Source organism: Delphinapterus leucas, chromosome 18 (genome assembly GCF_059928025.1).
Source record: "Delphinapterus leucas isolate spDelLeu-1000000601 "Yukka" chromosome 18, BTC_Dleu_Yukka2, whole genome shotgun sequence".
NCBI classification, from domain to species: Eukaryota; Metazoa; Chordata; class Mammalia; order Artiodactyla; family Monodontidae; genus Delphinapterus; species Delphinapterus leucas.
This window is the reverse complement of record NC_143146.1, coordinates 32,666,545-32,689,226: the sequence shown is the minus strand read 5'-3', so window position 1 is coordinate 32,689,226 and position 22,682 is coordinate 32,666,545. Positions and strand designations below refer to the sequence as shown.

Here is a 22,682-nt window from a genome sequence, read left to right as displayed (position 1 = left end):
TTAGCTTGACAGGGCCAATTCTCTGTTAAACCAGACTCAACAACCTTACAGGTATCTCATTGAATCAGTGCGTCAGAGAGATTCTAAGATTGATTCACTGAAGGAGTGTATTACCCAACTTGAGAAAGACGTCAGGTAAACCATCTACAAATCTTTTATTTGAGTAATAAAGGCATTGTAAGCACAATACTGCTATAGACGAATTCAGGTTGGAAATTGTGAAGAAAATATTGAAATAACGAAGGGGGTCTTAAATGGAATGAGTTCAATTTCTCTTAGAAAAACTAAGTCACATCACATTAAGGTGTTCACAAACAGATAAAATGTACAAATTTACTTAGATTCATGTTGACTTTACCAAGGAATTTTTAGGCGTTTCTTCCACTGACCCTTTACATGAAGTAAACCATGAATTACCTCGATGTAAATAAATTCCTTTCACTTCCCTAGATTGAAATTGTTTTCTTACATGACACCTTATCCAAAAGACTTGCTCCACTGAATAATCATTCAAATTCTTTACCTGTTCATCTATATGATCATTTTAGTCTTTTTAAATAACAGTAGAAGAATGATTCTATATAAAGAAAGAGGTTTTAATTCATGGATGCTTAGTTAGTTGGCTTGTTATTAGATTTTAAGATTATTTAGAATAAGTAATTAGATAAATTATCAACCAATTTATAAAGAAGCAAAGAATTAGATGGGAGAGAAAATTCTTAAATTAAGGAATTAGAAAAGGTAGTTTATTGAAAAATATAGTTATTGGAAAAGATAGCTATTAAATTCAGGTTTCCTAAGATATATAACCAAAAATATAAAACTGCTGGTAATTAACTCCAAACTGTGAGTGTTCTTTTTGATAAATCAGAGTAGTTATCTTTTCCTCTCGTTTCTACCCCACCAAAATAATTGGTCCAAAACTTTATTCCTGATCAGAATTTTTTGACGATATAATGAAGTAATTTTAAATCACATTTATGTTTTAAATGTCAACATGAGTAACAATTTATTTGTAGATTAATTTTAAAGTTAAAATTAATATTTAGAATATTCATAACCTGCATTAATAAATCAATTCAGTGAATTAATTAAATAGTTCTATAAATAGCTGTTGGGAGCAATAGAAATTATGTCTCATCATTCACTGGAGACTTGCTTATCTTAAGGAAATTGAGGAAAGAACCCCAAAGAGAACCTTTTCTTTCCATATTATATATTTGATATATTTGAAATTTTGTATAGTGTTTTGTCTTACCTTTGTAATCTTGGAGCAGGGATATATAAAAGGCCTGTGGAAAAAATTACCTCTTTCACAGTTACCTTCAAGTAGGTTTATTTGAATAGTTATTTTACTAAGAACTAGGAAAGCTGAAAATGTTTAATATAAAGAAAAATAATAGCCAGCTACAGGAGAAAATTGTAATGATGAACAAATTCAGCCCTAGAGAAATTTAGCACCTTGTCATCTAAAAACATATTAGTTTTGTGATAGGGCCAAAATTTGAATCCAGATCTGTCTGCTTTCTAATTCCATACTCTTAACCATTATGTTATACTGCCTCCCTATGTTCTAATCTGAATAAGGGATAATTTTTCTTTAACTAATGTAATTAACAAAGAGAAGCAAAAAAAAAAAAGTGTAGAATAGTGGTTAAAAGGAAGGCTTTTAATGAGTTGATAATTGTTGAGGCTGGGTGACAGATACATTGTTATAGTTTCTCTCTTGAAATATTTCATAATAAAAAAAAAAATTCCCTATCTGCATTGTCCAATATGGTAGCTGCTAGCTACATGTGGCTATTGGGCATCTGAAATATGGTTAGCGTTACTGAGGAACTAAAATTTTAATTTTATTTGAATTAAATTAATATTAATTTTCATTGCCACTTGTGGCTAGCTAATAGCTATGGTATTGGACCCTATAGCCAATTTTCTCATCTGTGAAATGAGAGTGACACCAACAGCACCTAATTCACATGGTTATTCAGAGGATTAAATGATATAACCTTTGTAATATATATAGCACTATTCCTATACATTGTTAAAAATGCTTTTTAAATGTTTGCTATTACTAGTATTGTCTTATATTTAACACATTTTTATGTTGAAAATTGCCTTTGAAGTGAGAAATAACATTTCTCAAAATATGCTGAATTTTGACAAAAATTAGGACTCCCTTAATTACAGCAACAGTAATCACAAGAACTATGCCAATTATGGAATTAAACAAAAAAAAATATTTTGTGTGCTAAACATCTGAAGGCTTTAAAGCTGTCTGTGTCTCATATATTTATTGTATACTATTTTAGTAGATTCTGAACTAATATTTCACAGGATATGAAGTCTTGCTCTTCATTGAAGCAACTATCTTCTAATGTGAAAAGTTAAGGTGCTTTCAGAATTTTAATTATGGCTTGTGAGATGCTGTAGCTGTACCCTGATGACGTGAATGAAAGGATGTGATGCCATACAATACAATCAACAAGTCAGATACAACAGGTTAGATCACATTTCTATCTACCATCACCCTGACTCTGAGCCAACGGCATTTCAAATAGAGTAGAATTATCCTGGGCTTTGACTACACGTCAGCCTGATTTCTCTTCTCATGGTAAATGTGTCTGTAAAATGTAGATATTAATGTGAACATCAAGGGGTAGTTGTGAAAATTAAATGAAGTAACATATATAAAAAGCTTCCGGCACACAGGAGGAGCTCAGTAAATGTTACCTCCCTTCCTTTTGTCCTTCATTAATTCGAAATTTAAACATTCGATGATCCATCCAAAAAGATGACTAAGTGATTATGTTCCTTGATCATTCCTGTTACTTTTTGCTGGGTGTGGATTTTAATTGTAAAGAATACTTACATTAACTGGTTAATTTGTAAATGTTTCTCTAGCTTATACAATAAAAGCTCTTTAAAGAACTGAATATAAATTTTATCATTTTCTTACAAAATAAAACAATATCACATCCACAACTTGCCAATTTAGCCATCGATACAATTTATTCAGTGCCTAGAAAGATTAGCGCAAACATGCACTAAAATGAAATCGTGATAAACATGTTAAAAGCTAACATTTGAGATATCACTACTAACTGTCATTAAAGTAATACTCTGTTCTAAAAGTAGTACTTTTAACTCTCCTCCACCAATCCATAAGGGACAACCTGGGTTATAGTGTTTGATCTATAGTTCAGGACCAAAGGAAGCATGGAAAGAGAATAATTAGCATAAGTTTTCTTTCTCTGTTTTCAATTCTCCATTTATCGTTAACTAGTCATTTAGGAAGAAAAGACTACTTAGGCACTTATAAGGCTAGGCCAGAGTATATTGATCCAGGAAGTTAAAGAACAATATATCAGGAATATGTTTTCATATAGCAGGTGAAACAGAGCCATAAACATGAATTTCTGAGTAATAATTAACAGTGAATTGAACAATTATGGGTGTAATATACCATTCACGGTAGACGTGCTCATAAGGAGATTTGTTTTGTAGTTGCTTTATGAGTCACGCATAGAAGCTTTGTATTTTTGAAGGTAAGTTTCCACTGTTATGAAATGTCTTATGGAGACTGAACTTCTATTGAGTAATTACTGTATGTGGAAGAACACAGAGTATAATCATCATCGTATTCAGTTTTAGAGACCCACGTGTTGAAGGTAGTCTCCCTTGTAATTTAAGAAAGAGAAGGCTAAGACTTTGAAAATATATATCCAAGTATTGTCTGTGGAGGCAACGTCTTGCAAATAGAACTGAGTTGCTTTGTCAACCAGTTTATCCACTTACCTTTTATTCCATGTTATATGTTTAGTTTTGTTATTTAAATATGGAATACTTACTTTATTCTGAAAAAATTAAACACTACATATAAAGCATTTCTAAGGAATTATTCTTTAATTACATCAACATTCCGTTCCTATTACACTACACTTTATTTAATGGGTCTGTTGGTGTTTGAGAGCCTACGTGTGTGTGTCTGTGTGTCTGTGTATGTGTTTGTGCGAGCGCACCCATGTATGTACTGCATGTAAGCGCATATTTACATTCTGTGTGTATGTGAGTACATGTATACGAACATGTATATGTGCATGTATATGAACACATCTGTTCCTTGAATATTCCTATTTGTATTTACTGAACATTTATTTTCACTTTGAAAAATATTTTGGGGACTTCCCTGGTGGCTCAGTGGTTAAGAATCCACCCACCAGTGCAGGGGACACAGGTTCGAGCCCTGGTCCGGGAAGATCCCAGATGGCACAGAGCAGCTAAGCCCGCACACCGCAACTACTGAGCCCACGCACCGCAACTACTGAGCCCACACGCCGCAACTACTGAAGCCTGCACATTCTAGAGCCTGTGCTTTGCAACAAGAGAAGCCACTGCAGTGAGAAGCCCGTGCACTGCAATGAAGAGTAGCCCCTGCCCGCCGCAACTAGAGAAAGCCCACATGCAGCAACGAAGACCAAACACAGCCAAAAAATAATAGAGAAATAAAAGAAAGAAAAAGAGAAAGAAAAATATTTTGTCTTCAGTGTGACCCTAGCTAAAGAGAGAATTTTAAAGTTACAGAAACACCTGATCTTTACCATGCTTTGGGGGACTCAAGCAGAACACAGCACTCAGTTTCCTTTTTATCATCTAGTTCTTTTCAACTCCTCGGCTCAGTAGGATCTCTGACGCCTAACTCCAAAAGTCAGTTTGTTTTTATGCTGAGCTGCTTACCTTTATTGACATTTAATTACTGTTTTCCTCTGATGACTGTTTCTCATCTAAATTAGTAAAACGATATAGCATTTTGTAGAGTTTTATGTGCTCAGTGTTTTATGTAATCATTCATTAGATAATTCACATGTCCCTTTGACATACATGAGTATTATTTTCCACTTTTACGGATGTGAAAACAGGTTCAGTGGGGTGGTATGTGTCGTGCTTTACACCACACAGTTGAGTCAGTGGCACAGTTGGAAACAGAAGTCAGAGTTGCATCTAGTCTTTCTTCTCAGAGGACAAACTCTGATGCTTCCTTGGGGAAGTTCTCAATTAGTAGGAAGGAGGAAAATGTACATTTTTTTTTACTCTTAAGTCCTTGGAATTACCAGTGCTTTCAGAATACTACTACTATTCACTGAGTTTAAAAAAACTTCTCCGTAATATTTTGAAAATTGGTGGCATTCTATTTTCTTAAAGTATAACTTAAAACATCTTACCTGTTCAGCAAAACAATTCTCATTAATTTTACCTTTACAGATTTTGTTTTGACATTCAAGGAATTATGTTGCTTCAATTCAGTGTTGCTTTTCTTAATCCTTGTAGTGCTGTCTGGATAGACTCATCCCAGTGGCTTTCAAAGAATATTTTATTTAATGGTTCTAAATATTTTTATATGTTGAATAATCAAACTCCGGACAGTATAAGACAGGCCTCAAATATTTGTTCTAAAATATTAACATGTCCTTACAATTAGGCTTCTCACCCTTTCCTATCAGAAGATAGGTCATTTCAAAAAGAAATTCACAATGCGGACTTAGAAGTTGAAGATTGAACTAAGAATTTGGAGACAAAAATTGTTTCCCCGAGGGCTTCCCTGGTGGCGCAGTGGTTGAGAGTCCACCTGCCGATGCAGGGGACACGGGTTTGTATCCCGGTCTGGGAAGATCCCACATGCCATGGAGCAGCTGGGCCCGTGAGCCATGGCCACTGAGCCTGTGCTCCGCAACGGGAGAGGCCACAGCAGTGAGAGGCCCGTGTACCGCAAAAAAAAAATTGTTACCCCGAATTTACTGTAGATCAAATATCTGATTCATTTATCTCACTCAGTTATATACCTGGTAATTTAGTATGTGATAAATTACAAGATACTACTTTCAGTTTTAAGGATAAATGTTGTAATTTGACTTTCAGTGTCTCAAATTTTAATATGGTGCCCATACGTACTTTCTTTTTACCTTTTATATAAGTCCCACTTCATCTTTTTACATTTCAGGAGTAACCAGTCATCTTTAAAACACCAATTTTACGCCCCTACTAGGCAGGAAAGTATTCTCAGAAAGCATCTCAGTTGCATTGTCAAATAGTTGTGAAAAGAAAAAGTATTCTTATAAAATAGCCAGGCCAATGATTGAATCAAACATTGTAGTCACTGATCTGATATCTTTATGAACTATAAATTTAATTTTTCTTTAATTCAAACCATCAGATTTAGTCTTTTGCTATTTATTATTTGTTAATTAAATTTATATTAGTATGACAACTTTTTAAAACTTGGTGGGTTTTTTTTTCCAGCAATTTAAATAAAGAAAAGTCAGCTTTACAGCACATGAAGAATCAAATGGCATTAGATTTGGAACAACTTCTGAATCATCGTGAGGTACTTTTTCCATTTTGTCATAATTTTTACCACCTTAGGCTTTTTCAAAATCATATTGGGTTAAGATTATTGGATCCCAGTAGTCTGTGTTAATTATGAGTTAATTCTTATTTCTGGAATGCTCCTTCTTGATGGCCCCTATTTCCTTGTTCATATCTCTGTCATTGAATTTCCATGTTATTTAATAATTATCTATCTTATCCCTTTCTCCCTCTAGACAGTAAATTTCTTTTTTTTTTTTTTAATATTTATTTGGCTGCGTCGGGTCTTAGTTGTGGCATGCAGTATCTTTAGTTGTGGTATGCGGGATATTTTAGTTGTGGCATGTGGGCTCTTAGTTGCAGCACGTGGGATCTAGTTCCGTGACCAGGGGTCAGACCCAGGCTCCTTGCATTGGGAGTGCTGAGTCTTTCCCCCTGGACCACCAGGGAAGTCCCTAGACAGTACATTTCTTTAGTGTACCTCTGTCTTATTCATCATTGTATGGCCAGTGCCTGGTGTACAATATTTGTATTGAACTTTAAAATTCATAAGTTTCCTTTTAATTTGTTCCTCACAAAAAATATTTTAAAGGTAACAGAATCCCTATTTTATAAAAGAAGAAAATCAGGTTTTTGTGGCTTCCCCAGAGCCAGGTGGTAACTAAGAGATAACCCCCGTTTTTTTTCCTCATTTTTTTAAGTCAGATTTATTGAGATATGATATACAATAAAATTTACCCTTTCCAGCATACGTTTCTATGATTTTTGACTAATGCGTACAGTTGTGTAACCATCACCATAATCAATATATAAAATTGTTCCATCACCCCAGAAAATTCCCTCTTGACCCCTTTGTAGTGACCCTTTTCCCTAACTCCAGTTGATCTGTTTTCTATCCCTATAGTTTTGCCTTTTTTTTTTTTTTGCGGTACGCAGGCCTCTCACTGTTGTGGCCTCTCCCACCGTGGAGCACAGGCTCCAGACGCTCAGGCCCAGCGGCCATGGCCCACGGGCCCAGCTGCTCCGCGGCATGTGGGATCTTCCCGGACCGGAGCACGAACCCGTGTCCCCTGCATCGGCAGGTGGACTCTCAACCACTGCACCACCAGGGAAGCCCTATTAGTCTTTTTAGTCTCGGTTTTTTCACTTACCATAAAACAGATCAATCTATGTTGTTGTAAATATTAGTAATTTGTCCTAATTTTTATTGCTGAGTAGTATTCCATTGTATGGATATACCACAGTTTGTTAATCCATTCACCAGCTGATGGACATTTGAGCTGTTTTCATTTGGGAGTGCCTATAAATAAAGCTGCTGTACACAATTGTGTACGTATTTTTGTGTAAATATAAGTTTCCATTTCTCTTGGTAAATACGAGGAGCAGGACTGCTGGGTCATATGGAAAGTGTTTCATGTTGTAAGAAACCGCCAGACTATTTTCCAAAGTGACTGTATCTTTTGCATTCCCACCAGCAGTGAATGAGAGTTCCAGTTGCTCTGCATCCTTGCCAGCAGTTGGTACCGTTAAGCCTAGTTTTTTAATCCATGAATTTTTTCCACTGTACTATCACTGCCTTGTCTTAGCCATGTTTTTACCGTTTTGCTGTCCTAACAGAGAAAAAATGCTCAAAACAGATCATTGGTTTATGAGTATCCTGAAGACATTGTTTCCTAGTCTGGGAAAGATATATCAGGTATTTGGGAAGAAATTATTGGAAGGAAATTATTGAGAGAGATGAACTAGGGAATATTCCTGGAAGCAGCTCAAAGATGCATATCATCTAGAAATGGTGTCAGGGGAATTGGGGGAAGTGCCTAGAACAGCCAATAGATAACAGTTGAATAAGAATAACTTGGATAAATAAAATTTTTTGCAAGTTAAAATCAGGGCTGAGACTAAGGTGAGGGCAGCCAGGCACTGAAGGCACAGAATAGAGGAGGTGCCCCCTCTCAGAGGCATGCACAGTGCAGCGCTGGCACCTGAGACCTTGCCTCACCCTAGTCAGGACCCTGTGAAAATGATCTAGTATGAATCATTGCTTCAATCAGCTAAATTTTCTCAGTTTAAGTTAGTGACTCATAAAGAGACCAAATGAACATTTAAAGTGTTTCATTTTCTTTTTGCACTGGGCAGCTCTTGCTGTAACTTTTTAAGTGGTGTCACTTAGTTCTGGTAAGACTGTTTATGGTAATATGAAATGAGATCCCCACCTCATTTACATAGTTATCCAATATGTGTTACATGAAAAAAGAAAATGAGTGGGATAGTTCTAGGTTGACAATGCTAGCTAGGATAGTTGAGGCATGGCCACAGAAGATTTATTTTCTATTCGTGTTAGCTCAAAACTGTTAGCTTAAAACTTCTCTCACGTTGGGAGTTCAATTGTGGTCTTAAGGGTTTCCAGGAATGATAAAATCCATAGTGACCTCTTATTCTATAAACTTCTAGCATTTATACATTCAAAAATGGTTGTGTGGGGCTTCCCTGGTGGCGCAGTGGTTGAGAGTCCACCTGCCGATGCAGGGGACACAGGTTCGTGCCCCCGTCCGGGAGGATCCCGCATGCCGCGGGGCGGCTGGGCCCATGAGCCATGGCCGCTGAGCCTGCGCGTCCGGAGCCTGTGCTCTGCAACGGGAGAGGCCACGAGGGTGAGAGGCCCGCTTACCGCAAAAAAAAAAAAAAAATGGTTGTGTGTGTTTGGAAAGTGTATTAGGTGATTTTTATTCTCTTCTTTAGAGAAAATGTATTAACCTAATAATAAAAAAAAGTGAAGAGAGGGTGAGTATGGAGAAAAATAGCCTTTTTTAGTTTGCCTTTTCAGACTACAAAGCTCAGCTGAGATGAGTAAATGTATTAGGTTAAAGGATCTGCACAAAAAGTACTAACTGAAAGATGTGATCATAAATTGAATTGAGATCTCATATCTGTCCACGTCCGTCTATTCTGAATTCTCCAGGTTCTGTCCCTGTATTCAGTGAAACCTTCGGAAAGCAGAGAGACGGGGAAAGGGGCAAAATATCTCTCCCAACAAAATTCCTTCCATTAAGGCACAATTGAATGTCATGACCTCTGCCTTTATAGAAGATCGGAATAAAATCTGGTGTCATTTCTCTTTGTTTCGTGAAACTATTTAAGGCAATCTACTAAGTACTTCCATTTATATTACATAATTTAGTCTTTGCTACAGTACCCTGAGATAAATATCTTTGTCCCTACTTTTACAGACGAAACTGATGCTGATAAGAGTTAAGCAGCTCAACCGTACTTACTGTCGAAACTTTTTTTTTTTTTTCTGAAACAAAAACTTATGATCTTTCTCCTTACTCCCATTTAGACAAAAATCTCAGGATGAATTACTGCTTGTGTGAGTTCCAGGAAAATTCTTGCCTCTGTAGATGAAGTTATATCCTTCTGTCTTTTTTACAGAAAATGAAAACTATGTAATTTAATGTGCTTCCTTTTCGTCTTAGTTGCCAGAAAAGTCAGAGCTGAATATCTTATCCAGGTGTTGTAATCTTTTTTTCTTTTCTTTCACTTTTGATGCTTCAGAATAACTTTTTCTTTGTCTTTCAAGTGGAATGTAATCTTTTTTACCCTTAAATGTCTTCATTTATGCTAAGAGCTTTTAGGTATAAAAATATAAATCTTAAATAATTAGGTTTTACAAAAGGTAAAGGAAAAGATTGATAGGATCTCACTCTTAGTTAACATTGTCAGGGCTTCAAATTAAACATTCAGTTTTGAGTATACGAAATGTGATTCCTTAGAATGGCTTCTCTCTCGTTGAGCATACCTCTCGAGCCTTCTTTAATGGCCTTCGTTTTTCATTCATATTTATCCACTCATATTTGCCTTAATGAAACAAGATTTGCTGAACACCTTTGGAAATTTTAATTCTGCTTTTATTTGTATATATTTCATCATGTGTCCTTAGAATCTAAGCTTTCAAAAGTAGGAGAAGTATCTTTAATCAGCCATGTATCTAATAGAATACTGAGCATAATTTTAAGAAACTGATATAAAAGCCTTTTTCTGATTTCTTTTGCAGCTGTATTAGGGGGAGTGGTAAGAGCCCCACTTAGGAAGCTATTTCAGTGTTTCATTGAGCAATAGGTGGTATCGTGAACTAAACTGGTGATCATGGTGTCCAACAAGCAGGGACCAATTTGAAAACTATTTAGAAAGCAGAATCACTGGGCTTGGTGACTGACTGAATTTAGAGAATGATGAAGAGAGGAGGAATGAGAATTGAAGCCCAGGGTTTTGGCTTGTATCCTGGGTTTATGGTGGTGCTACAAAGAACATAGGAGGAATAGGTTTGGGAAAGAAGAACTCAAGAAAATATCTAAGTGGATATATTCAGTAGAGAGTTAAAAATGTAGGTTCTGGAGCCCAAGAAAGAGAAGTTATCTGGAGGTAGAGATTTGAGAGTCAACAGCATAAAGATGGTGCTTTACATGGAAGTAGATTAAATGAACTAGTAAGGGTATATAGCGTGAGAACAGAAAAAGGCCTAGGACAGATTCTTGATGAGCACTAATATTTAAGGGCTGGGCAGAGCAAAAAATGCTTACTCAAAGAAGAGTGAGGAGTGACCAGAGAAATGGCAGGTGCCTCAGGAAAAGAGTAGACCCACGCGAAGCCAGAAGCATTCAGAAGGGAGGAAGTTGTCAGCAGTGGCTTAGGCTGCCAAGGGGCCAAGTCGAACAAAGATGAAAAAGAAAATGGTATTTGGATTTAACAAGATGTTTAAAAAAAGCAGTTTCAGTGGCACTAAAGGCAGATTGCAGTGAACTGATAAATAAGTAGAAGTTGAAAAATAGTAAAAGGAAAACTAGGCAACCCTTTGAATAAGAGAATATAAGGTGATCAGGGAGGGAGCATGAGATCAAGGGCCTTTACCTCCCAGAGTTGGAGAGTATCCGGCGTAAATGGGGATAGGAAGGAACCAAACAGAGAGAGACATTGAAAGTACAAAAGAAAGAGGATGATCAATTGAGCAAAAGTGTTGGGAAAGGAGCAGATCCAGGGCGAAGTGATGGGATTTAACTTTAGACAGGTGGGGCACCTTTTCCATTTTGCAGGGGAGAAATCAAAATTACATTAAAAGTAATAAGTTAGTAGGTTTGGTGGTAAGAATTTAGGGAGTTCCCTTCTAATGGGCAAGACACATGATAAGATCAGAGTTTTGAGGAAAATAGAAGTTTGAAATAGCTATGTAATAAGTGAGTGATGTACATTACAGAAACAAATAATTGCCAAGATGAAATGTCATATATTTGCAGTAGTGCCATTCTGTGTAATTTTTCTCTAGCAGCTTACACTCAGCATGCTGGGTGCAACCATGGAGAAGGTGGACCGCTGGATTAACCCAGAATTACATATCTACTTGTTCAGCTCTCTTCTTAAATTCTAAGGCTGGAATTACTCTTATATTCCTTACATCACCTATATTTTGAAATACTGTGGGAAATGCCAGCAGTCAGACAGGCAAGATGGCTCTGCTACTTAATAGCTATAGATTCTTTTTTTTTTCTTTTTTGAAGACAATTTTTTAGAGCAGTTTAAAGTTCACAGCAAGATTGAGAGGAAGGTACAGAGATTTCCCATATACCCGCTGCCGCCGCCCCCGATGCACAGCCTCCCCAGAGTGTGGACATTTGGTACAAATGATGAACCTACGCCAACATGTCATAATCACTTAAAGCCCACAGTTTAATAGCTATGGATTCTTGAGACAATAATTTAACCCCTCTAAACTCAATTTTCTCATGTATAAAGAAAAATAATATCTACTTTACAGGGTCATATGAGAATTAAACAATGTAGTACATTCCTGGCATGTGACAGTAACTCAGTGAATGTAGGACCCTTCCCTCTTTTCCTTCCTTTTCAAGAGTCAGTTCAAATGTTATCTATTCTTTGAAGCCCTTCATAACTCAATAAAGAAAAACTTATCTTTTTTTTTTTTACTTCTTTCCCATAACTTTAAAAATACTTGTATTAATATTCCTATCAATATATATCACAATTACGCATCTGTCTTGCCAATAGAGTGCCTAGTTTTCCTTTGTGTATTAGCCTTTAGCACAGTATTTGGTAAGTATTCAATTGAATGTTTGTTAAACTAACTATGATCTTTTCCAACCTTCAATAATAATTGCACTAGAAGCTGTCAAATTAGAAACCAGCCTTTAATATATTCACATTCTCTCTCCTCAAAAGTAAATATTTGTGGAATATAAGAAATCTGTTTCTCAAACCTGAGATTCTTCTACCCTTTCACTCACTACTTCTGCCAATAATCTCTCTCAAGGTCCACAAGCATTTCAGTTAGTATTTAACCAGCATTTAACCAACCACTTCTTACTAAGTGCCTAGCGTGTGCAAGGCCTCACACTTACCTGGTTGGACTAACTCCCATGGTTCCAGATAACTTGCCTTTTATTGCAGTGAATGTCACTTAACAAAAAGAAAACAAACCCTGCAGTTAGCCAGGTTTCTGAAAAGTGAAGTCACAGTATAATTATCATTCTTTTATGGTATGTTTATGTTCCAGGACTCTAACTCCTGTGTTCTTTGTGATTTCTCGGAAAGTTTCAGGGACATTTCAGCATCACAAGTGCCCCTTAGGCAATCCACTTCATAAAGGGTTCAAACAAATTACATATTTCTATATGTGTGTCATTCTTTTTGGTTCATACTTAACTGTTTTGAAATTTTCTTAAGAATACCTTTTTACACGATTTTCTTATACACATATGTACTTAAATTTTACAGTCAGAACAGTCAGTGTGACTAAAAAAAACAAAAAGTGTGTGGGTAAGTTAATTTTTCTTTAAATGAAGATGTAATTATTTCTCAGATTCATACATTTCTCATCGTAGTGGTGCTCTTCAAGTTCAAGTTTGTTTTTGATTTCCTAGATGTAAATGTATATTTTAAAGACAGTTATTATAGTGGAAACCTAAAACACATACAGTATAAGTCATATTTTCCCTATAAAGTTTTAGAATGTTTATTTTTTCCATATAAGGGTATGTGAATTTAGGTCTGAGGAAATTCAGGGAGTAAACTATTGCAAAAAATACTCATTTGTGAATGTTGAATTTAAATATACTTTAAGTATGACAAAACTAAACCTACTGTATAAAAGTAATAATAATATCTTGAGTTTTTATAACTTCTTCCTACCAAAATGTTTTAAAATTTTTCAGCCCAATTATGTTATACTAAAGTGTCCCAAGAGCTCTGTGATGGTCTTATACCCATTTGACAGACACAGCAACTGAATGTTCCCTCTCCTCAGTTTTGAATTGCATAAAAGATACAAATTTTTTTAGATTGTACTCTGTGGACCTCTATGTTTATGTGGACTTATACAAAACTTAGTAGAACTAGGTCAGATTATTTTGATTTTATAAGTATTTTGGCTTCATTTTTCATCATCAGCTTTAAAATTACAAATATCTCTGTTGTGTCCTGCAAGTAAAATTCTGTCTTGTGTGAAACATTCTATCTCATCATAAAAATACTTTATCTGTGTATATATGCTCTTTTAACTTTTTTCACATCACACTTTCACATCTATTATGTATCATATAGACCTGTCATTTTCTAGTTACTGTTTTTGCTTTTTTTTTTTTAAAGAATGAAATGTGTATTTTTCCCACTACATTTTAGAAGTTTGGTATGTTTTCTTTTAAATAGTAAGTACACTTCTCTGACCCTTTTTTATCAGTAAGGAACAAGTAAATGACCTCTTGCTATCATTTCTAACCCTGTGTTTTTATGACTTCTAGAATAGCAGCAGTTTATAACAAACCAAACAATTCTAGCGTATAAGGAAACACGCAAAACAAACTGCAAAGCTATTAAAGTAAGTCTCTGGAAATATGTTGGCCAGGAGAGATTATTAACAATGAAATGAAATGATTATGGTCTTATTTGGCAGTATTTTAATTTAAACTTAACAAATCTATATCCCATATGAAGGAGCTGACACTGAGGGAAGGCAGGGAATACAACACGGAGAAGGTACAGGCACTGGAGTGAGTCACGCTCTGGACACCAGTGCTCAAAATGGAGGATAGAGTCTGGAGTCTGAAATTGATGATGGAAATCAACAAGAACATGCGTCAAAAACTATCCGATTATACTGAAGTAGTAAAGGCCAGACAGCAACTAGATGAATACTGGTATAGAAGGGAAAGCCAGGCACCAAGAGGACGTGAATACCAGAAGGCAAAGCAGTTAGAAGTCCAAGGTACTATTCAGTAATCAGATGAGTGAAAGGGTCTGCACAAACCAATCAGAACAGAATCAAGGTGCCCACACTTCTGTTTTAAGTCAACAGTCGCAGTAGATTTCAGTTCAGAGGGGCCTACTTCAGTGTGTTACTGCTAGCTTCCTCTACCTTCCGCTGTTGAAGATGACCTTAAGATTATATCCAAATTTAGGAAAGAATGTTGTAGGTGATTAGTTACGTCCCCTAGGCTAAGACAGCACAGTTGTGTCTCATTCACCGAACACTTGAGCTCTCACTAAGCTTTCAGTGGTAGATAGGGTATGACTCCAAAAATATTTGTCTTCTGAAATGCATTAGAATAAGGAGTAGATAAGCCTAACTTCCCTCTGCTCTGGCCAAGACTCCTTTCTTTATTCTGTCCTAGGCCCAAAACTTTGAATACTAGGAGATAATCAGAGGAAAATAATCAAGATGATAAAAGAATTCTTTTCAGTCATAAGAGAGATTAATGGATTGGGGGTGTTTAGAGAAGAAAAGACTTAGAGAGATACAAGAAATTCAAAGTAGGCAGAAATAGACTTGCGATACATCTCTGCAAAGGCTGAAATTAAAACCTAAGGGTAGATATTATAAGGAGACATGTTTTGTTTGCTTTGTTCAGGTGTTATTGTTGTTGTTCTGCTTTGTTTTGTATAGAGGTTAAATAACTTGAAGGTCCCTTCCAAACCTGAAATTGCGGCTATCAAAGGCCTTGACAGAAGGCATCCGCATTACTGTGTACATAACGTCTAAATAATGACAGCTTTGAACCCATTTGAATCCTGATTTCATTTCTTAATAGCTAATGAATCTGGCTTTTTTTTTTTTTTTTTTTAATTTTTGGCCACATTGCGTCTTCATTGCTGCACGCGGGCTTTCTCTAGTTGCGGCGAGCCAGGGCTGCTCTTCATTGTGGTGCATGGGCTTCTCATTGCGGTGGCTTCTCTTGTTGCAGAGCACAGGCTCTAGGTATGCAGGCTTCAGTAGTTGTGGCACGTGGGCTCAGTAGTTGTGGCACATGGACTTAGTTGCTCCACGACATGTGGGATCTTCCTGGACCAGGGCTCAAACCCATGTCCCCTGCATTGGCAGGCGGATTCTTAACCACTGTGCCTCCAGGGAAGTCCTTGGCTATATTTCTTAAAATCTTCTAAACCTCAGTTTCCTTATCTTGAAAATTGAAGTCATATCTACCTCTTGGTATTTGGGAGGGGATTAAATTTTTATGTAAAATACTTAGTGCAAAGCCTGGCACATAGTAAATACTGCATGAATGTTAATTTGCCATACAAAATCTGTTTTGTGTATTGTTTAGAATATAGTGCCATTGACTTTCAAGGTGTATTTTTACTTCTTCAAAAATCGTACATTGAACTATGTTAAAAATTTGTTTTGATAATATTAATAATTTAAAATTCTCATTGAGCACTTAGAGTATTGATAGATGACTTTGAAATAAAGTTACATTTTCTTTTAAACTATAGTGTTAGATATGATAATGATATTGTGGGGTTGGGTTTTTTTAATCTTTATCTGTTAAAAATCTCTACTGAAGTATTTACAGGTGAAATGATCTGAGGTCTGAAATCTGCTCTAAAATATTTCAAAATAACTAGAAAGGAAGTAGATAAAACAGTGTTGACAGAACATTATGGCAGTTCCTCAGATGATTAAGCATAGAGTTACCATGTGGCCTAGCAATTCCACAACTAGGTTTATACTCAAGAGAAATGAAAACATGTCTACACAAAAACTTGTACATGAATGTTAGATGTTAGCAGCATCATTCACAACAACCCAAATGTTCACCAGCTGATGAATGGATAAACAAAATGTGGTATAGCCATACAATGGAATATTACTTAGTCATAAAAAGAAATGAAGTACTGATAGATTTACAACATCGATGAACCTTGAAAACACTATGCTAGGTAAAAGAAGCTGGTCACAAAAGACCACATATTATATGATTCCATTCATTTGAAATGTCTAGAACAGAGAAATCTACAGAAACAGAAAGTCGATTAGTGGTTGCTTAAGGTCAGGAAGTTGAGGACCAGATGGGATAGAGAAGTGATTCCTAGAGGACTTGGTGTTTCTTTCTGAGGTGATAAAAAAAGTTTTAAAATTGTATGCTTTAAATGGATACCAATATGGTATGTGAATTGTATCTCAGTAAAGCTGTTTGAAAAAGATGATACTGACAAAATGTTGATAATGATTAAAGTTGGGCAATAGACACTGGGGGCTCACTATGCCATGCTCTCTTCTCTTTGGATGTTTGAAAATTTCCATAATAAAATGTTGTTTAAATACTCTTTTAGATGAAGTTTAAACCTCCAAAATATGGATGTACTTGGTTTAAAACAAGGTTGGTTTCTACCTTGCATTAGCTCAGGTAGGAAAGATGCACAGAATTCTGACTTGACTGCCAGATACATTGTTACTCCTCTAGAAAAGCACTTACATTTAACCTCCAGTGGAGCACATAGTTTGCATTATACTTGTCAGAGCTATTTTCATCAAGAAATGCCATCTATGTGTCCCCTTGCCAACATCTTTGCAGAGTTTACAACTTTCAGCAATTTATTGGCATCAACTATGCAATACTCTTAAGCAGCTGCCCTGCAGTTGAGCTGTTTTAATATGCCACCCTCTATGCAAATAGTTTATATTAAATGGCCAAGATATGTGCTTTCGGATTCAAGAGAGCAAGTTACCTCTTTTCTAGAGATGGTATAGTAACAGTCATCATCTTCATCATCGTCATCGCCTGGAATTTTCATGAGAATGTCCTTAGCTCTTCCATTTCGAAGAGTACTGTCCTGCAATGTGCTTTTTATTGTTTTGTTTTAAGTTTCAGTTGTGTAATCAGATGCGGCTCTACATTTGTTCGTTTTACTGAATGTTTCCTTCACTCTTGAAGTTACTGTAATTGTCTTATGTATTTGATATACTAGAATTATAAGATATATACTATTAGGTTTTTGAAAATCACTATAAAAGCGTATCAGAATTAATGAATATTATCATAAATCAAACTGTTATAGAAGAGTGTTTAAAGGTCTCATACAAGTGGTAAAAGGAAAGAATTTGAGGCATGGCACTTTTGCTGTATTTGAATTTTACAATGAACAAGTAATGCTTCTATAATTTTAAAAAGCAGGAATTTAAAAAGATATTTTGACAAATGGCTTTCTAAATTAATGGAACATTTGCCAGGAATAGACTAGGACTGCCAAAACGAAGGGGCCACATATTAGGACACTCCACATTTTGGACAAGAGAGCCTACTTTCCACCTGAGGACCCTAGAGTGGAGCCTGCTTGACAGATTTTCTTATCCACATATCCAGAGATTGTACTCAACTGTCTCATTCAGATGAATGGCCCATAGCAGCAGAAAGAAAACATTTAATCTGTTCCTTCATTCATAAATTGGAACACACAACCAAAGACCGTCAGAAACTGGAAGAAAATTTATAGCACAAAAGGGAAAAATCACAATAAACAGAGAAACTGACTCCCTTCTCCAGAGAAAACAAAAATTTCTGTAACAGAAAAGAACTTACAAAGTATTGTAATTAGTTTCTTCAGAAAGTTTTGAGGAAGTAGTATTTACAGAAAATAAGCATTATACAGAAAAAGTTTCTGGTGTTTTCAAAAATTGCTAAAATCAAAATCATGAAGTTATTATAAGTAAGTAAAAATGCCAGTAGAAGGATGTCAGGAAAAGCCACTGAACTCTCCTAAAGCTTAGAAAAAGGTAAGAAGACAGAAATTAACAGGGAAAAACTAAACAATATCAACAATTCCAGAGAGAAATAAAATACCTGCAAAGAAATAAAGATCAGCTTGGCCTCATAGTTCCTAGAAATTTGACTTTAGAAGATAGAAATGTAACACCGTCAAAGTTCTGAAGGGAAGCACAGTACTTTACCACAGTACCCTCTCTCATGAAATTACTAGATTGTTTGCCATCAAACGACAGAAAGAGAGCAATGCAAGAAATAATGGAACATGCCAAGATGTGCAATAAAAAGAAATTTCAGAATAACAACTGTACAGCTGTCTTAAAAGAAGTCAGTACAAAATTGATCCCAGCAAACAGTATGATTAAGCTAGATAATCTTAGGTAATATGGAAAAAGACATATACTGGTTCCATCAATGAGGGAAAAAAAGGCAAGAACTCTTAAGAAGAAGGGGGGGAAAAGTCTCTATGAGAAAGTCAGGGCCCAAGTAGGAATCTAAGCAAATGGCATGATTTTGAGCGATAGATGCAATGTAAGAAAAAGAATCCAGTTGAACTTGATACCTAAAACATTTTCCTTTGAACATCACAGGTTCCTTTTCTGTGGACCTAATCACACTCTCTGCTCTGCAGTGAACAGTATTTATAAATCATTAAACAGTAGTGCAAATAACCCTGCTGACCAATCACAGAAGGACAGTTAGAGAACAGAGAAAAGCAGAACCAAAAGCTAGAGAAATGACATGTGAAAGTCAAGTCCAAACAATAAGAGCAGACTCTTAATAGGAGGCGGAGCCAGCAATCAGGAGGCAGACAAGAGAACGTGGTAAGGACCAAGCCAGATTTCAAGATGACTTAATCCTAACAAAGGATCCCATTTTGTAGTGACAAGTTTTTCTGGTTCTTGTATGTTATGTTGGTTTATTTTTATTTGCTTTGTCAATTTGCAAATTGGGATTTTGTGAATCACAGACATTTCATTGTAATAGTAACATCAACTGGGGAAGGACAATTTATGCCAAAAATGTAGGTAAAAGAAATATTAAAATATTTTCATGGTAAGGAAGATTCAGTATCATAAAAGCCAGTTCTAAGTTGTTGTTTTTTTAATTCAACATAAACCCACCCCATCCCTAAGAACATAGCCCAAAAAAACCCTCAATCATTAAACGTTAAAACAGTGTGACATGGGTGCATGAATAGACAATTGGAATAGAATTTAAAAGTCCAGAAATAAATCATACACTTATGGAAATTCAGTATATGATAAAGATAACATCTCAAATCAGAGGAAAACATTGTCTCTTTAGTACATGATGTTGTTATTACAGAATAGCCAAGGGGGGAAAAATGCTGAATCCACACCTTTCACCATAAGCCAGGATAAACTTCAAACAGATCAAAGATCTAAGTGTTTGAAGAAGAAAAGAAAAAGAAACCATAAAGTAACTTGAGGAAAATGGAAGAAGGAAACATGGGAAGACCATAAAATTAAGGATTGCCATGTTCAGCTACATCACAACCAGAAAGTTCTGCACAGGAAAAAAACAAAACAAAATAAAAAGCATAAACAAAGTCAAAAAAAAGATTAAAAGGGAAGAAAAACTGCCGTTCATATTACAGACAAGAGCTAATGTCTCTAACATGTAAAGAGCGCCTTGAAATGTAAAAGAAAATGACCAGTCACCCAGTAGAAAACTGAGCCAAGGATATCAACAAAAAAGGAAATACCCTTAAACAACTGAAAAGCTGCCCACCCTTACAGTAGGAGAAATGCAAAATAGACATACCCAAACATTTATCAGACTGGCAAAAATCCAAAAAGGTAACACAGACATACATTTTATCAATTAGGAAACTGAAGCTCGTTCAATCAGAGTAGATTGCTTAAGTTTACACAGTTAATAACAGAGTCAGGAATAGATGTGTCTTTGACTTCTAACCTCATACTAAAATATCTCCACTACCTATGCTTGGCTGTCTGTGTGCTCAGTCTGTGGTGGTATTGTGGATACTATTTGATGTTAAAGTGGAATTTTCTTTGTTCAAATTTACAATTGATATAAAAGAGATCATCTATATGACCAAACATAATAAAACTGAACAGAATTGTTCTGCATGTTATTTTGGTGTCCATTGTAGCTGTGTATTATCCTAATAGGAATTTTACAGAATTCTGTTGCTTTTTCAGTGTTCTTTACTTAGATTTCAAAAACCCATGCTAACACTGTATAATACTATCAGATGAACAAAAGTGGTACTGTGACAGCACGCTAAGTTGGGGTGATCCTAGTCTAAATAAAGCAAACCTGTGAATTTCCCTTCTGTCTCCTGACCAGCATCAGGGGTGATCTGCTTCCTGTAACTGTTCCTATACGAGCAGCAGGTGAAGCCAAAGAGAACAAAACTATGGCCTCCTCTTGGGCACTCAGGAGCCAAAGCCCTCTGCCTGGTACCCCACCAACTCCTTCCTTTTCCTCCTCCTCAGCCTTGCTCTCCCTCCCTTCCCTTCTGCCAGGAGGTATGATCCCCTTGACCTTATTTATCTGTAATAGAGTGGTAGGTTGTGATAGAGGAAATTTTTGCTTATTATTTTATTTTCTCTTCATGCCAAGGCACAAAAGTTACGGCTAGTAAAAAGAGGTTCTTTCAGATAAAAAGTGTTTTTTTGGTAGGCTGAGAGACCGTCATCTCCCCTCTCCCCTGTACTTATCGTGTGGTAAGTAAAGAAGGAGCTGAAATCTACCATAACACAAGACATGTTTAACATTAAATCAGTGGTATATACTTCACTAAAGGGAAGCATGTAAATGAAGTAACGATCTCAAAAGCAATGAGTCCTCAAAAGGGTCAAATAAAAGTGTATCAGATTGGCAGTTTCTGAAGGTAGACACATCCTCATGTGCATTGGCCAAGCCAGTCCTTTCTCAGTCCTGCAGAAATGAGAAAGTGGATTCTGGCACCATTTCTTCCAGCTCCTCTCTTGGCCCTGAGGTTTATTAAGACTCTGTGGCTTAAACTCAACAACTCTGTTTTAAAATACCCACTCAAGCTAGATGGTTCTAAATAGAACTAATGACAGCCAGAAAAAAAAAAAAAAGGCCTGTAGGAACTTGCTCTGACACAGAGCTGATGTCTATAAACAGACTAGTAGAAGGGAGCAGAACATCTTTCTGTCGCCCTAACTTTTGTGTCTTGGCATGAAGATGCAATAAAATAATAGGAAAAAATTACCACCAACACAGCCTACCACTGTTGTACAGATAATAAGGTAAAGGAGAGTTCAGTCCGCCCTCTCTCCATATTCTTGTGTTTGATTGACTCAATTTAGTAATTAAGCATAAATATCCACTAGTTAGTGTTTGGTGCTAAAGGTTTGACTATGGGGGAAAATAAAAGACAAAAAAGACTTGGAAGAGGGAATGAGTGGAAATTTTGATCCGGGTTCTTCAAGAAGTTCAGCATAATGAATTCTTAGTTCAAACAACGACTGATAAAGCTAACTCAGGTTTTCATTTGTAAAAGAAGAGGGAATAATATGTTTTGTTTTGTTTTTATTGAAGTCTAGTTGATTTTCAATGTTTCAGGTGTAGAGCAAAGTGATTCAGTTTTATATATATATATATATTCTTTTTCAGACTCTTTTCCCTTACAGTTTATTACAAGATACTGAAGACAGTTCCCTGTGGTATACAGTCGGTCCTTGTTGTTAATCTATTTTATATATAGTAGTCTGTATCTGTTAATCCCAAATTCCCAATTTATCCCTCCCCGCCTCCTTTCCCTTTTGATAACCTTAAGTTTGTTTTCCATGTCTGTGAGTCTGGGAATAACATGGTTAAAGAAATCCTGAAGCTATGTTAAACTTACTGTTTGAACTGCTGATTAATAGGCAAGAAAAAACTTTTTGGACTCTTTTTCACTTGCATCTTCATGTAAGACTTCAAAAAGGAAATAGAATAGTTTAAGAGGTAGAAGAGAAGTTAAGTGCCTAAATAATGTGCTTATCAAACATGTGTAGAGAAACTATGGGGGAAACTAGCTATGCCAGTGGTTCCCAAATTTGTTAGAATCACCTGGGGATCTTTAAAAATTTTCAGAGCTGAGGCCACACCCCAGCCCAACTATCTCACAGTCTCTGGGGGTGGCACACAGGCATCAGTTGTTTTAGAAGCTCCACAGGTGATTACAATGTGCAGAAAAATTGGGGAACCACTAGGCTACAGAATAATACTTTTTTTAATTGAAGTATAGTTGACAATACCATGTTAGTTTCA

At 36.0% G+C, this 22,682-nt stretch overlaps 1 protein-coding gene across 7 annotated transcripts in view; it reads left to right on the top strand.

Annotated features, from left to right (window-relative positions):
- The window catches only part of PIBF1 (progesterone immunomodulatory binding factor 1), a 226,777-nt gene that overhangs the window by 177,400 nt on the left and 26,695 nt on the right, over window positions 1–22,682 (top strand). For 6 of the 7 annotated variants that reach the window (XM_022577055.3, XM_089899451.1, XM_089899452.1 and 3 more), the window contains 2 exons: window positions 5–135; window positions 6,298–6,382. In XM_022577055.3, coding sequence (XP_022432763.1) covers window positions 5–135; window positions 6,298–6,382 — 216 coding nt within the window. Of the gene's footprint in view, window positions 1–4; window positions 136–2,337; window positions 2,503–6,297; window positions 6,383–22,682 lie in introns of those variants that run through there. The other variant, XR_002645063.3, reaches the window with a different exon arrangement.